General features: G+C 43.6%; 1 protein-coding gene across 1 annotated transcript in view; it reads left to right on the plus strand.

Annotated features, from left to right (window-relative positions):
• The window catches only part of LOC141046589 (torsin-1B-like), a 30139-nt gene extending 17844 nt beyond the window's left edge, over nucleotides 1-12295 (plus strand). Inside the window, exons 2-5 of the mRNA XM_073541068.1 lie at nucleotides 1550-1815; nucleotides 4047-4222; nucleotides 4906-5033; nucleotides 10299-12295. Coding sequence (XP_073397169.1) covers nucleotides 1550-1815; nucleotides 4047-4222; nucleotides 4906-5033; nucleotides 10299-10543 — 815 coding nt within the window. The 3' untranslated portion in view covers nucleotides 10544-12295. The remainder of the gene's footprint in view (nucleotides 1-1549; nucleotides 1816-4046; nucleotides 4223-4905; nucleotides 5034-10298) is intronic.
• The last annotated feature ends 2944 nt before the right edge of the window (nucleotides 12296-15239 follow it).

Genomic DNA, 15239 nt, shown 5'->3' on the forward strand with positions numbered 1-15239 from the left:
TCCCTTCCCATGTTCTAGTTTAAAGCTCTCCTTACAAGTGTAGCAAGACGACTTCCAAATACTTGTTTTCCAATCTTCGTAAGGTGCACCCCATCTCTAGCAAGTAGTCCATCGTAAAGGTAACTCACTCCGTGATCCAGAAATCCAAATCGTTGCTGACGGCACCATCGACGTAGCCAGTTGTTCACCTGCAGAATCTTATTCCACCTCCTTGTTCCATGGCCATCCACTAGGAGGATGGAAGAGAAGACCACCTGCGCTCCCAGTTCTTTCACTTTCTTGCCTAAGTCTTCAAAGTCTCTGCAGATGGTTTCCAGGTCGTTTCTTGCGGTGTCATTTGTCCCCACATGTAGTAGCAGGAATGGGTAGTCATCTGTAGGTCTGAAGAGTCCTGATATCCTGTCAGACACATCTTTAATTTTTGCACCTGGAAGACAGCACATTTCTCTTGAAGTTATATCCGGTCTGCAGATAGCGGCCTCTGTTCCTCTCAACAGGGAATCCCCCATGACCACCACTCTCCGTTTCTTCTTCACAACATTTTTCTTTCTCCATCCAGGAGGACTCTGAAGGCGTACAAGGTTGCTGTTTGTGGGCAAAGTCTTATCCTGATGTATTTCTTCATTGGTTTCCTGCGTGAGAGCCTGGTACTGGTTCCTGAGCGGTATGGGTGCTGGGTTACATGTCTCCATTCCTCTGTTTCTTCAGATGCACTTCGAATTTCTTCTCTTTCTTTAACATGAAGAGATAATTCTGCTCTAAGAACTCTTCGCCTTCCTTAATGATCTTCAACGTAGCTAACCTCTCTTCGAGACTTTGCAACTTTTCCTCCAACAGGGACACAAGCTTGCATTTGTGGCATGTGAAGTTTGGCTTTTCCACTGGTAAGTCTGTGAACATATAGCAAGAAATGCAGCTCACTAAATGGTTCCTGGCTTCTTCCATATTGAGATTTCTTAAAAACTATGAAAGATGAGTCAAAATTCTTCACTTATCCCAGAAGGCACTGGGAATATGCAAATAATCTCCTCAAGACTCTTCCCCTGGTTAAGTAAGTTCTTGGAGCACATTGTGGCGTCACAACGTTGCTGCGACCTTACAACGTGCGTGTTCAGACTCGTCTCAGGCTTTGGCGTTGCGCACAATTTAGGTTAGGACTTCTGTCTGTGACTAGGCCCGAGAAGTAATCCGGCTCACCGTCAAGATGCCTTGGGTTTCAGCTCTCAAATGCAGTAAGAGGCACCAAGGATTTTACAGGGTAGAGTGAGTTATTTAGTTTTTTACTTTGTTTTTTTAACTATTTGCTGGCCCTCTTATGGTTTGTCAAAATGGTGGCACGTCGGCCATCATTTCGCTGAATTAGGACAGAACAATGTACAAAAAAATGTATTTTTGTGAAATTTTGAGAATTCAGTTCCACTCAAATTCTCCCAGCTCTAATGGTAAACTGTGCTGAGAGATTTCAGCTCTGAAGCCTGCAGAATAGTTCTCCTAGAGTATCTTACAGGCAGAATGGGCTCAGGATCATTTTTTTTATTCTTTGTTTCAGCCCTAGATCTCAGCTTAGAGGAGAAACTTTTCGGACAGCACCTGGCACATCAAATCCTCTACAAGGCACTGAATGGATTTATGAGCAATGAGAACCCTAGGAAGCCCCTGGCATTATCCCTGCATGGCTGGAGCGGCACCGGCAAGAACTTTATGAGCAAAATTATTGCAGAGAATATTTATGATTTGGGAATGAAAAGCAAATTTGTCCATCTCTTTGTATCCACCCTGCACTTCCCACACAACAGCCGGATCCCCGAGTACAAGGTATGCAGACTGACCCTCCATTCATATAGGGGACATTTTTGGGGGCATTATCGCTGACCCTTTTTTTGTTTTGTTTTGTTTTTTTTTGGGGTGAAGTGGGGGGCAGAATAAAAAAATCAGTAGTTTTGTTTACAGAGCAAATAATATTTACATTTTATTGTACAGGTCACTATGAAAATGTAAGGGCAATTCTGAAGGTTTTTTATTTTTTTTTTTTTTTAAGTAGGGGCACTCTGATATTGGAGACCACCATGGTAATACACCTATGAAGCTCGGCTACTGCTAATTGTGCAATACTGCAGTATTGCAGTGTATTGTATAAACGATCAAATAAGGTGGATTAATAAGATAGCAGCTTAAATAATCTCCCTTTAGGCTACTTTCACATCTTTTTTTAGCGCTGCGCTTGCATGCAAAAAAATGCATTATGCGTTTTGCGTGCGTTTGCTGTATTTTTGCGCATGCGTTTTAACCAGTTTGTAGCCATGTTAACTCTTAAAACGCATGTGATTTTAAACGCAGGCGTGCGTATGTCTATGCGCACGCCTGCGTTCCCATAGACTGTAATGTGATTTTTTTTTTTTACGCGCATGCGGGTTTTTTTTACACAGGTTGGACGCACAAAAAATTCAACAGGGTGCGTCCGGCGCGCCTAGGCGCACACTACAAGAAACCGCATGCGCACAAAAACGCATACAAAAGCATGCAAACGCTAGACCATGCGCCCCCATGTTAAAGATAGGGGCTCAGGATGCATGCGCATGTAAGGGCACGATGCGCTGCGCTAAAAAACGCTAGTGTGAAACCAGCCTTACCCAAAGACAATTAGTGAAATGTAAAAAACAGCTCCAATAAAAAACACATGGTACCAATGTATGATTTGGCTGAAGAAAATAAAATATGTATCTTGTACAGTGAACACTAAGGGTACGTGCCCTCGATCAGGAGTAAGAAAAACATTCCAGCTACTAAAAGATCCATTTATTGAGTGAAAAGTAAGACAGAGTTCACATGATTGTCTATTACGCTTTTTGAACACCCACACTGTGTTCTTTATCAGAAAAGCTGCTTTTTTGATAAAGAACAATCATGTGAACTCTGTCTTACTTTTCACTCAATAAATGGATCTTTTAGTAGCTGGAATTTTTTTCTTTTTTCTGGAGTAACTACACGCTGGACGACGTGATTCCTTGCTCCCACACACCACAGGCTGTTTACAAGTGAGCTGGTAAGACCCCTTTTTTTTTCTTCTCGCTTAGGAGTAGCGGCGTTTTGGAAGCGGCTCGCCTGGTCTACGTTCAAAATGCTGCTTTGTACATTACAAGCACAGTGGATGGGAGTTATAGAAATCTCCTGCCCATTGTGCTTCTATTTGATGCTGTGTAAACTCGTCCCCGGTGCGGGTACACGAGCTGCAGTGGAGACGCTAGTCTCCGCAACAGAAATTTCCACAATGGAAATGTATTGGATGCAGTAAATCCGCATGGTTCAGTGAACATAGGCAGATTTAACTGGGTGATTACAACGTAGAGTTTTGGATGCCGCTAAAATACGTGGCGTCCAAAGTGCTGCCATTTCCTTATCGTGGGCATGTACCCTAAAGAGGAAAACAAATCACAATGTCACCTTCCATGTAAAATACATCAGAAAAATGTACAGACCCCAAAATGGTGGATAAAAACTACAGCCCATAAAGGAAAAAATAAGGCGTGATACAGCAATAAAACTATCTGCTGAAAAACATTAAAAATTGACACACAGAATATGACGGGTGAGAACCTTTTTTATTTTTTTTTATAATAACAAAACCTTAAAAAAACTTTTTTTTTCTTAAATTTTGCCTCACCTTGATTTTTTTTACATTTTTTTTTCAAAACCTTACAACGTAAAATGAATGGTGTTAAAACTAGAACTCGTCCCATAAAAAACAAGACCTCGCAATTTAATATTGATAGGGAAATAATAAAAAAAAAATATGGCTCTAAAAGGAAAAATAGCGGTCTCCTAGAAATTAAAGCCTTATGTAATAGCCAAAGATAGGTGCCCTACATGGCAGGTGTAAAGGCAGATGTTGGGCCCATGGTGGGCACTCCAACTCTTTGGCAAGCAATCGTGGGGCCTACTGCCGGCCTTTATGCCTGCCGTGTATGGACGCCTGCTGTAGTTCTTAGTGGAGGGGATGCAGCGCTAAATCGGATGTGATAAGTAGCGGAATATGTCTTCTCCCTCAGGACCAGCTGCAGTCATGGATACGAGGAAACACCAGTAAATGTGCCCGCTCCATATTTATATTTGATGAAATGGACAAGCTCCACCCTGGTCTTATCGACGCCATCAAGCCTTTCCTGGACTACTATGAGCATATAGACGGCATCTCCTATCGCAAAGCCATCTTTATTTTTCTCAGGTACCCCCGCCATCTCCACGTGTCACAAGTTTCCATAGAACCAACTAAAACTTTCTCTTCCAAATAACAGTAAAGCAGGCCCTGTTGCTCACAGCAACCAATGAGCACATAGCTTTCATTTCTTAGACTGCTTTGAAAAAATGAAAGCTGTGTTGTGATTGGTTGCTATGGACAACGAGGCCTAGTCTTCATCTTTGACATTTGAGACCCACTGATCGTGGTGAAAAGGCCAATTGTAAGGAACGCTGTTTCTTAGTAAATTATGGATGATAATGGGCATGGCTGTCACTTGTAACTAATGCCCTGTGCCCGTCTGGTACTTGCCATTTTGGCTGTCGTAAAATTAGGTGGTGAGCACTTTGGACTGACAATTTTACCAGAAACGGATATAATTACTGAGTAATATATTCAAATATTGACTGGTCGTGAGCGGTCCACCAATTGTGAAATGTCAAGTCCTGGGAGCTGTAGACTGACAGGACATGCTGGGAATTGTAGTGTCAGACAAGTTAGAGGGCCGCTGGTTGAACGCCACTGAACCTGACAAAAAGGGAAGCGTCAGGGAATTGTATTCACTGGGAGATTGTCAAACGCCTATTTGAGTATGTAAAAATGTAATAAATGTATAAATGAGATTGGAATATAACCCTCATCGGGGCATTTTCTGTGTCATTTTCCCTCAGCAATGCTGGTGGTGATCTCGTCAATAGACTGATGCTGCAGTTTTGGGGTTCTGGAAAAAAGAGAGAAGATCTGGAGCTGAAGGATGTGGAGAATGTGCTGTCAGTCGAGCTGTTCAATAATAAAAACAGTGAGCACGTCCATGCAAGATCTTAGAGAAGCCCTCCTCCTCATCCCATCAACGTTGTTATCCTCTTAATGTAATGCAGTCATCATATTATACAGAACTGTGTACTTACAATTGCTCATTTTGCCTTTCTACCCAGATTATTTTTCTTTTCTCTGCTCTATGTAGAACCAGGAAGTCTCTTGTCCCTGCATTTATCATTACCCTCTACATCTATCTGCCCCCCACTCTGCCTGCCAGGGACTTTTGCAGCGACTCAAACAGGGAAAATTGACCTCCTGTTTCTACATAGAGTTTAGAAGGATTCAGCTCGTCAGTTAATCACGTGATGTCATAAACCTAATGGAAAAGAGAAGAATTATCTGGGTAGAAGGGCAAAATGAGCAATTGTAAGTACACAGTGCTGTATAATATGATGACTGCAATATATTAAGAGGATAAAGCCTTTGATAGGAGGAGTGCTTCCTTAAATGGTTGCTGTATGTTGTTGTAAACTCTAAATTGTTTCAGTAAATCAATAGTACAAGTGAACATAAGCTGTGTAATATAGCTTATCAGAGAAGGCTCCATGCTGCTACTTCTGAACATGTACTACATAGAGACAATAGAGTAGGAATCCCTCATGCCTTTGTGTGCTGTGTATGGTAGGCATAATAGCAGCTAGTCTCTATCCACTAGGTCAGTGACAACTGATAATCAGAAATAGAGCCTGCAGGGGAAAACTGGTGAAAAATGCAGGATACAAGGTATATAATGTCCAGATGTCCTTCTGATGTGCTTTATACATAAAGGTGTCTCATTGTTTACAAGATCTCTGATTACTTTCAGTGAATGGGAACCTGTCCTGATCACACCCTGCTGGAGAGCTGTTTGCTTTGATGTGATCAGGACAGGATACCAGACTCCTTGCTGACAACAAGCAGAAATCTTAACCCCTTAACGACCGCTGATAGGCCTTTTAATGGCAACAGTTAAGGGTACTTATGTCTCAGCGCCGCTGTTGAATGGCGCTGAGAAAATAAGGTTATAGCGATTCCCCCCTTCAGCGTCAGAAAATCTCTGGGGTCTTGGCTACCGCAAAAAAAGGCCCATTTCCTATTTATTTCTCTCTCCTGATATGATCTAGCACATCAGAGGAGAGAGAAATGCCCCGCCCCCAAAACCTGTGGTGTCCTCCGGTCCCTCCGGCTGTGTCCCCTGGCCCTTGGCATTGTCTTCTGGGGAAAAAATGGTGAGCGCATGTGCAGTGCGCCCGCCAAGATCTGCTGGCCAGTAACAATAGGAGATTTTTCCTATTGGTTCATTTTGATCACTGTGATAGGGTCTATCACAGTGATCAAAATAAAAAAAATAAAAAAATAGTAAATCAAATTCCCCTTTATCACCCCCTTAGTTAGGGAAAAATAAAACAAAAAATAAGTTTGCTTTTCTGTTATGGTTGGGGTTATAGCTAGGGTTAGGACTGGAGCTATGGTTGCGGATGAGCTTAGGGCTGTGTTAGGGTTGCAGTTAGAATTGGGGGGGGGGCACTGTTTAGATACATCATGGGGTCTTCAAACATGACCTTGCACCCACCAATGATTCCAGACAATTTTGTGTTCAAAACGTCAAATGGTGCTCTCTCCCTTCTGAGCCCTGCCATGCGCCCAAACAGTAGCTTTCCCCCACATACGGGTTATCTGCTTACTCGGGAGAAATTGCACAACAAGTTTTGTGGTCCATTTTCTCCTGATACCCTTGTGAAAATAAAGTTTGGTTCCAAAGTAACATTTTTTGTGAAAAAATTAAAATGTTCATTTTTTCCTTCCACATTGCTTTAGTTCTCGTTAAGCACCTGAAGGGTTAACAAGCTTCTTGAATGTGGTTTTGCGCACATTGAGGGGTGCTGTTTTTACAATGGTGTCACTTTTGGGTATTTTCTGTTATATTGAACCCCCCCAACTCTCTTCAAATGTGAGGTGGTCCCTAATAAAAAATGGTTTCGTAAATTTTGTTGGAAAAATAAGAAGTCGCTGGTCAGCTTTTAACCCTTAAAACTTCCTAATAAAAAAAAAATTGTTTCCAAAATTGTGCTGATGTAAAGTAGACATGTGGGAAATGTTATTTATTAAAGGGAATCTGTCACCTATATTTAGTGATATCATGTAAAGATATCACTAAATTGTGCGTCCCATAAGGATTCTAGTCGGGCCTTTGACTCCCCCTGACCCCGCACCTTTTGAGGCATAAATACCTTTTTTAGCTTGTTGTAGGTGCATGCAAAACTTCGTGGTCAGATGAGCGTGGCTTATGAGTCTCCCCCAAACACCTCCACACCTCCTCGGCTTGCTTCACATAGTCTTCGTCTGTGAATACCACAGACACCATTGGTTTCAGCGCTTGCGCAATGTAAAGGCTCCCGGCGCCTGCGCAGTATGCTATGCCCCGGAAGTGTGTCCTGCATGTGAAGACTTCCGCGGCATAGACCGCGCTGGAAAATACTGGCGCTTGCGCAGTAGCGTTTATATGCTTCGCCCACAGTTGGGCAAAGCATACTGTGCAGGCGCCGGGGGCCTTTAAATTGCGCAAGCGCGGAAACCAACGGTGTCTGTGGTGTTCACAGACGACGATTACGTGAAGCAAGCCGAGGAGGTGGGGGGAGAAGACTCCTAAGCCACGCCCATCGGACCGAACCGTGGCGATTTGCATGCACCCACAACAAGCTAAAAAAGATATTTATGCCTCAAAGGTGCGGGGTCGGGGGGAGTCAAAGGCCCGACTAGAATCCTTATGGGACGCACAACTTAGTTATATCTTTACATGATATCACTAAATATAGGTGACAGATTCCCTTTAACTATTTTGTGCAATATAACTCTCTGATTAAAGAGCACAAAATGTAAAAGTTTGAAAATTGCCAAAATATTTGCTAAGTTTTCGTTCTTTTCCTAAATAAACGCAAGTTATATAGAAGAAATTTCACCACTAACATGAAGTACAATATGACATGAAAAAACATTCTCCGAATCAGTGGGATCCATTGAAGAATTCCAGAGTTATTGCCTCATATAATGTCAGTGATCAGAATTGTAAAAACTGGCTCGGTCATTAATTACCAAATTGGCTCTGTCATTAAGGGGTTAATATGTGAAATAAACAAACACAAATTATTTTACACAACAAAAAAATCAAAACTTAATATTTTTTATTCCACAGGCACGCTCTATTAAAAAACAAATATACAGTGCCTACAAGTAGTATTCAACCCCCTGCAGATTTAGAAGGTTTGATAAGATGCAAATAAGTTAGAGCCTTCAAACTTCACACAAGAGCAGGATTTATTAACAGATGCATAAATCTTACAAACCAAAAAGTTATGTTGCACAGTTAAATTTTAATAAATTTTAAACATAAAAGTGTGGGTCAATTATTATTCAACCCCTAGGTTTAATATTTTGTGGAATAACCCTTGTTTGCAATTACAGCTAATAATCTTCTTTTATAAGACCTGATCAGGCCGGCACAGGTCTCTGGAGTTATCTTGGCCCACTCCTCCATGCAGATCTTCTCCAAGTTATCTAGGTTCTTTGGGTGTCTCATGTGGACTTTAATCTTGAGCTCCTTCCACAAGTTTTCAATTGGGTTAAGGTCAGGAGACTGACTAGGCCACTGCAACACCTTGATTTTTTCCCTCTTGAACCAAGCCTTGGTTTTCTTGGCTGTGTGCTTTGGGTCGTTGTCTTGTTGGAAGATGAAATGACGACCCATCTTAAGATCCTTGATGGAGGAGCGGAGGTTCTTGGCCAAAATCTCCAGGTAGGCCGTGCTATCCATCTTCCCATGGATGCGGACCAGATGGCCAGGCCCCTTGGCTGAGAAACAGCCCCACAGCATGATGCTGCCACCACCATGCTTGACTGTAAGGATGGTATTCTTGGGGTCGTATGCAGTGCCATCCAGTCTCCAAACGTCACGTGTGTGGTTGGCACCAAAGATCTCGATCTTGGTCTCATTAGACCAGAGAACCTTGAACCAGTCTGTCTCAGAGTCCTCCAAGTGATCATGAGCAAACTGTAGACGAGCCTTGACATGACGCTTTGAAAGTAAAGGTACATTACGGGCTCGTCTGAAACGGAGACCATTGCGGTGGAGTACGTTACTTATGGTATTGACTGAAACCAATGTCCCCACTGCCATGAGATCTTCCCGGAGCTCCTTCCTTGTTGTCCTTGGGTTAGCCTTGACTCTTCGGACAAGCCTGGCCTCGGCACGGGAGGAAACTTTCAAAGGCTGTCCAGGCCGTGGAAGGCTAACAGTAGTTCCATAAGCCTTCCACTTCTGGATGATGCTCCCAACAGTGGAGACAGGTAGGCCCAACTCCTTGGAAAGGGTTTTGTACCCCTTGCCAGCCTTGTGATCCTCCACGATCTTGTCTCTGATGGCCTTGGAATGCTCCTTTGTCTTTCCCATGTTGACCATGTATGAGTGCTGTTCACAAGTTTGGGGAGGGTCTTAAATAGTCAGAAAAGGCTGGAAAAAGAGATAATTAATCCAAACATGTGAAGCTCATTGTTCTTTGTGCCTGAAATACTTCTTAATACTTTAGGGGAACCAAACAGAATTCTGGTGGTTTGAGGGGTTGAATAATAAATGACCCTCTGAATAAACTTTTCACAATTTAAAAAAAAATTAAACAAAGAAATAACATTCTTTTTTGCTGCAGTGCATTTCACACTTCCAGGCTGATCTACAGTCCAAATGTCACAATGCCAAGTTAATTCCGAATGTGTAAACCTGCTAAATCTGCAGGGGGTTGAATACTACTTGTAGGCACTGTATATACTGTATATCAGATACTGCTGCAGTGGTGACTTCATGACTGTAGCAGGTGACTGCTGCTGCTAATTGGAGGAAGACGGCATGAGACATCTACCTTGGTGTTACCCCTGATCCCATTAGTTGAGCACTCTGTGGGCTTGTCAGCATAGATTGGGGGCAGCGATCTGGGGCAGTGTCAAGCATATTTTTCTTTCTAAACAGAGCATGCCTGTGTAATTAAAAGCTGAAAGAAGAAAACCCCCATTAACCTTCTGGTGCACCATGCCGCTGTCCTTGACCTGTCTACAATCCAACAGGTGGCCAACTGTATACAACCTGACCACCTGTGTGCCATGGTGTACAAGAGCACTTACCTAATGGGGGTCTAGAGTCTTGCCATGCAAGTGTACAGATCTCCACTGTACCTGGGTATAAGCGGGACTAATTGTGTTTTCCTTCTTCCTTGCCCAGGTGGCTTCTGGCATAGTGGCCTCATTGAGAAGAACCTGATAGATTACTTTGTCCCGTTTCTGCCACTGGAGTTCCTTCATGTGAAGAAATGTGTTTTGGCGGAGCTCAGACTTAGGGGCTTTCACGAGGATGAAACGTTGGCATCTCGGGTCGCTAAGGAAATGACATATTTACCAAAAGAAACAAAGCTGTTTTCTGACAAAGGCTGTAAAACCGTGTCCACCAAGCTGGACTTCATAATTTAGCTGCACTGACCCGTGCTGCCTCAAACTTGCAGAACTTTACTCTGCCCCAACACTTCACCTCCCTCTGTTCTGTTTATGAATGGCAGGAATTGAGGAGAGTTTTATTCACATTGAATGGCATTTTATACCTACAGATCTCAGCAAACACTACACTTATTGTGGGTATCATTAGTTACCGTTTGCTTCAGTGATTTAATGAGTTTTTGAAGGCTCCTCCGTTGCCCCTTTGGACTTACAGCAGAAGGATTCTGGTACCCTGGTGAATGCCACCTAGATACAGCGCTGAAGGAGCAGAGGAGCGATTACTGGACGACTTCCCCATTCCTTGGCCAGCTCATGTGCAGGACATGCAAGGACCACCCTACCAGTGCTTCAAGGGTTGTTCCTATCAGATATTTAAGGCATAACCATCGGATATGCCATGAATGTATAACAGATGAGGTCCCCTCCCTGCGGCTGTGAATGGAGAGGTGGTCGTGCATATGACACTCTCTAGTCACTGTTATTAGAGCTGCAAAAAGTAGAGCGTGACTTTTTTGGGGGGACTCCCATAAAAGTGACCAGAGAGCATTTCTGTGCAGCCACCTCTCTATTCTCATATGCTCCAGAACCAGCGTGAATGAAGGGGTGAAGGCTTCCCCCGTTCTGGAGATAGGTGGGATCCACACTGATTTAACATTTATGGCTTTAGATCCACAATGGCTGGGTGGGCATGATTGGCATTACCTGTACCCTTGTCCTGTAATCCTCTACAGCACCTCAACTAGAGCCGACACCAGTGGACAGGAGTGATCTGGGTTGGCATCAATAACCACTTATGTATACCACTACCATTTAATGGATAGTTTGCTTCTTACCCAACACGATCTTCTTATCCATTGCTTGACCTCTGCCATCCAGCCTTGTGATGCTGGATTCCAGTGGGTAGTGCAGCTTGTTTTTTATTAAATGGTTCCCTGCACTTTTTATCTTACAGCTCCCCCATCACCAGTAATGAGTGTGGGGGATATCAATATAGAAGCAATACAAGCTGCCGCCTAAATTGAACTTGTGAACAGGCCAGGTCTATTAAAGCTGTATAATGGGGCGCCCTTCAGTCCTTTAACAACTCCGTATTTCCCAGTAGGAACCAGAGGAAGAGGACAGCCCCTCTAAGTTGCACTCCTAGTGGCATGACCGAATCCTGTATCCTATAGATGCCATTATCGTATGACTTCGGGTGTCACTTTGTTTCAGATCATGTTCTACCAAAACATTATAATCAGGAAATTTTAAATATATATTTAAAATTTTGATATATGCGTAATAACGGATTTTTACGGATTGGATGCTGCACATTTCCTCTGAAAAGCAAGAGAATGTAGAATATGGCACTCTTTCTGTGGGATAAACTTGTTTTGGGGATATGTTTTTTTTTTTCATACATTTCATTAACTGCTACAGGTAATATACCGTATATGTGCTCTTAATAATGCCATGGTTTTTTTTCAGGTTGCGGACAGGGGACGGTGCTTTAAGTGCCAAACAGGTTTATCAATCAAATGATTTGTTAGTTAAATCAATTTAATCTAGTTCTTCCTTATTTCATTATGCTGCAATCTTATCTGCAGGTATTTGCTTTCGTACATGTTTAGATCAGGATAGTCATCAGTGATTACAAAGAGCTTTTCTTATTCTGGAGAACGCATGAGGTTTATACATTACATGGATTGTCCATTGATTTTTAATAAGAATTGTGTAATTCTTCCTTTACCCTGTGGGGGTGTTGTACGTTTAACTGATTATCAAAGGTGATTGCTGGGAGTCCCGGTAGTGATCACCTTAGGCCCCCGTCACACATAGCGACGCACCAGCAATCCCGACAACGATATGACCTGGTCAGGATCGCTGGTGTGTCGCTACATGATCGCTGGTGAGCTGCCAAACAGGCAGATCTCACCAGCGATCAGGACCAACGACGAAGCGGGTAACAAGCGCGCGCGGCGCTTAGAAACCTGCTGTTTACATTGGATACCAGCTTCCCAGTAGCGCTGGGAGCTCGCTGATCATTGCTCTCCCGCTGCCACACGCAGCGATGCGTGCTGGCCAACGGGAGACCAACGATCAAAAAAATGTCCTGGACGTTACTAAACGATCAGCGATACCCGGAGGGGGGGCCGGTCGCTGATACCTGTCACACACAGCGAGATCGCTGGTGAGATCGCTGTTGCGTTCCAGAACTTGTGACTCAGCAGCGATCTCGCGAGCTATCTCGCTGTGTGTGACGGGGGCTTTACCATTAGGTGACTCTTCTGACAAAAAGGGATTGTCCAAAGCAGACAGTCCCCATTTTAATGACGGAAATAACCGGTGACTACTCCATTACTGCTGTGATGATGTAAGGGTGGGTGATAACTTTTGCAGTAAGGCATGGATGTGGTGATTTTTGCTGCATAAGTACATCCTACCTTTTTGAAGGTTACAGCTGTGTGTGGGGGACTGTACTATAGCAATAAAAATATTAGCTCACCATGCAAAAGAAAGCCACGACTCCGTTGGCGAGAAAATACAAAAGCTACAGGTCTCAGAAAATGACACATTTTAAATTACATACAATCTTTTTAATTTTTCTTAATTTTTTTTTAGGTAGGAGTGACCGATAGACCTGACTTTTTTGAGACTCTGCGATTTTAAATATCTGCACTTTACTTTTTTTTTTTTATGTGAGTGATTTTGCATTTTTGTTTTATTTTTGCATCTCTTCAGGGTACTTTAATTTGGGGATGGCTTTATCAAACACTACTGTGTGCATGAAAGTAATGAACTTCAACGTAGCAAATCAACTCTTTTCTAGTTATTCCTGTAGTAAGCCAGCCAGGATGGAGTTGCTGTATGGAAAACATCTGTATCGAAATCATGAGATTCCATACATTATCTCCAACGTACTCATTCTTGAGACAGCAACACTGGAGTTGCTGTATGGAAGGCGTACTATAGACACCACTGTGTGCACAGAAATCATGAGCTTCCATACATTATCTCCAATCTAGTCATTCCTATAGTGATACCGCTAGATTGGAGGTGCTGTATGGAGGACGTCCTGTAGACACCACTGTGTGCACAGAAATCTTGAGCTTCCATACATCTCCATACTAGTCGTGGCGCTCTACGTTCTGCTTCGTCCATAGCACACCATATTCTAGAATTGATTGCCTAGAAAAGCATTGCTTCATGGGTAGAAGTCCGCGTCTCCTGGACGGTACCAGATATGTGTGGTTTTGTAATACGAGTCTGATGGGCTCCGCTGATTTTATGTATCTGACCACCTCAGCATTGAGATCTATTTAGTAAACCACAGTGTGACTCCACCAGTAGAAGAGAAACCCCATGTTTGGACTCCAGGTAAGAAGAGGTTGTTACTGATGACATAAACTTAGATGCTGGGTTCCGTTCTGCGTGTGGCTTCTGCTGCGGCTGGCTACCTGCTATGTTCTAGTTCCCCTGCACAGTACTTGGCTAGGATTGTCTTTGTGGAGGTCGCATTTGTAAAGGAGCCAAGCGCTGCTCCCACAATCTGAAAGTGATTGGATATTGTAGCTGCCCCACAGAAATAATTATGACCTCTCCATAAACCTGCACAGAGTAAAATGATGTAACCTTTCTAAGGTTGTAATGTGGCCGGATGGATCGGAACCACTTTTATTGAAATGCTTAGGAAAACAATAAGAAATGAATAAGAGCAGAGGAAGCCTCATCTTTTCTTCCTGCGAATTTTGGTCTTTATATTTTTCTTCAGCATTGTGGTCTTCACTTTCTTCAGTTTGGGACGCTTGGCCATCTTTATTTCCTTTCGAATTTTCCGCTTCCTTTCTTGTTTTGCTGGTTTCGCTTGCTAATATTCTTCTGACTTTGTCACATTTTTATCCTCTCTTTTGGAGGTCCCTTCAGTTGTCTTCTGAAGTTTCTCGGTCTTTCGTGCTGATTTATTGTCTTTTTTTGATGTCTCACCATTTTCTTTCTTCTTGTGGTCACCTTTATCTTTCTTTTTTAATGGATCTGACATGTCAGAGCTTCTCTTCTGTTCCGTTTTCAGTTTTTCCTTAACCTCCGTCATATTCCGATCTTTGCCCAGCTTTCTTAGGTCTCCATCATCCACCTGCCTGTCATCTTTGTCGTCATCTTCTGACTTTGTCACATTTTTATCCTCTCTTTTGGAGGTCCATTCAGTTGTCTTCTGAAGTTTCTCTGAGGAATCTCCGGTGGGCCCTGGCATCGGGTGGGCCCTGGCATCTGCTGGCATACAGGGCCAGCAGTTGCCTAGGGCCCCCGCTGCTCCAGGGGCCCCCAGCCAGTGGTGTGTTGCTAATAGCGGCACACCACGCAGCTGCTATGGGGGCCCTGTGCCAGCGGAGCAGGAGCTGGTGACAGGAGGCAGGAGCCCTGTCTCTGCTGGTAAAGAGAAATGAATATTCACTGCTTCCCACTCCCCCAGGGGCCCTGCCCCCCAGCCCAGTAAGCCGCTATGTGGCTGTAAACCAGGGCCGGAGCTGCCCTCAGTTGTAATGGGAGAGAGCGTCAGATGATGCTCCCTCTCCCATCAGTTCCCTCTGCTGACTCACAGCCGGTGCGCGATGACGACACTTCATCGCGCACACGCTGTGTGTCTGGCAGATGGGGCAGCTCCTGACACTGAAGCTGAGATCAGCGTGGGAGCGAG

Source organism: Dendrobates tinctorius, unplaced genomic scaffold (assembly GCF_039654945.1).
Source record: "Dendrobates tinctorius isolate UK_male_01 unplaced genomic scaffold, ASM3965494v1 ptg000120l, whole genome shotgun sequence".
NCBI lineage: Eukaryota > Metazoa > Chordata > Amphibia > Anura > Dendrobatidae > Dendrobates > Dendrobates tinctorius.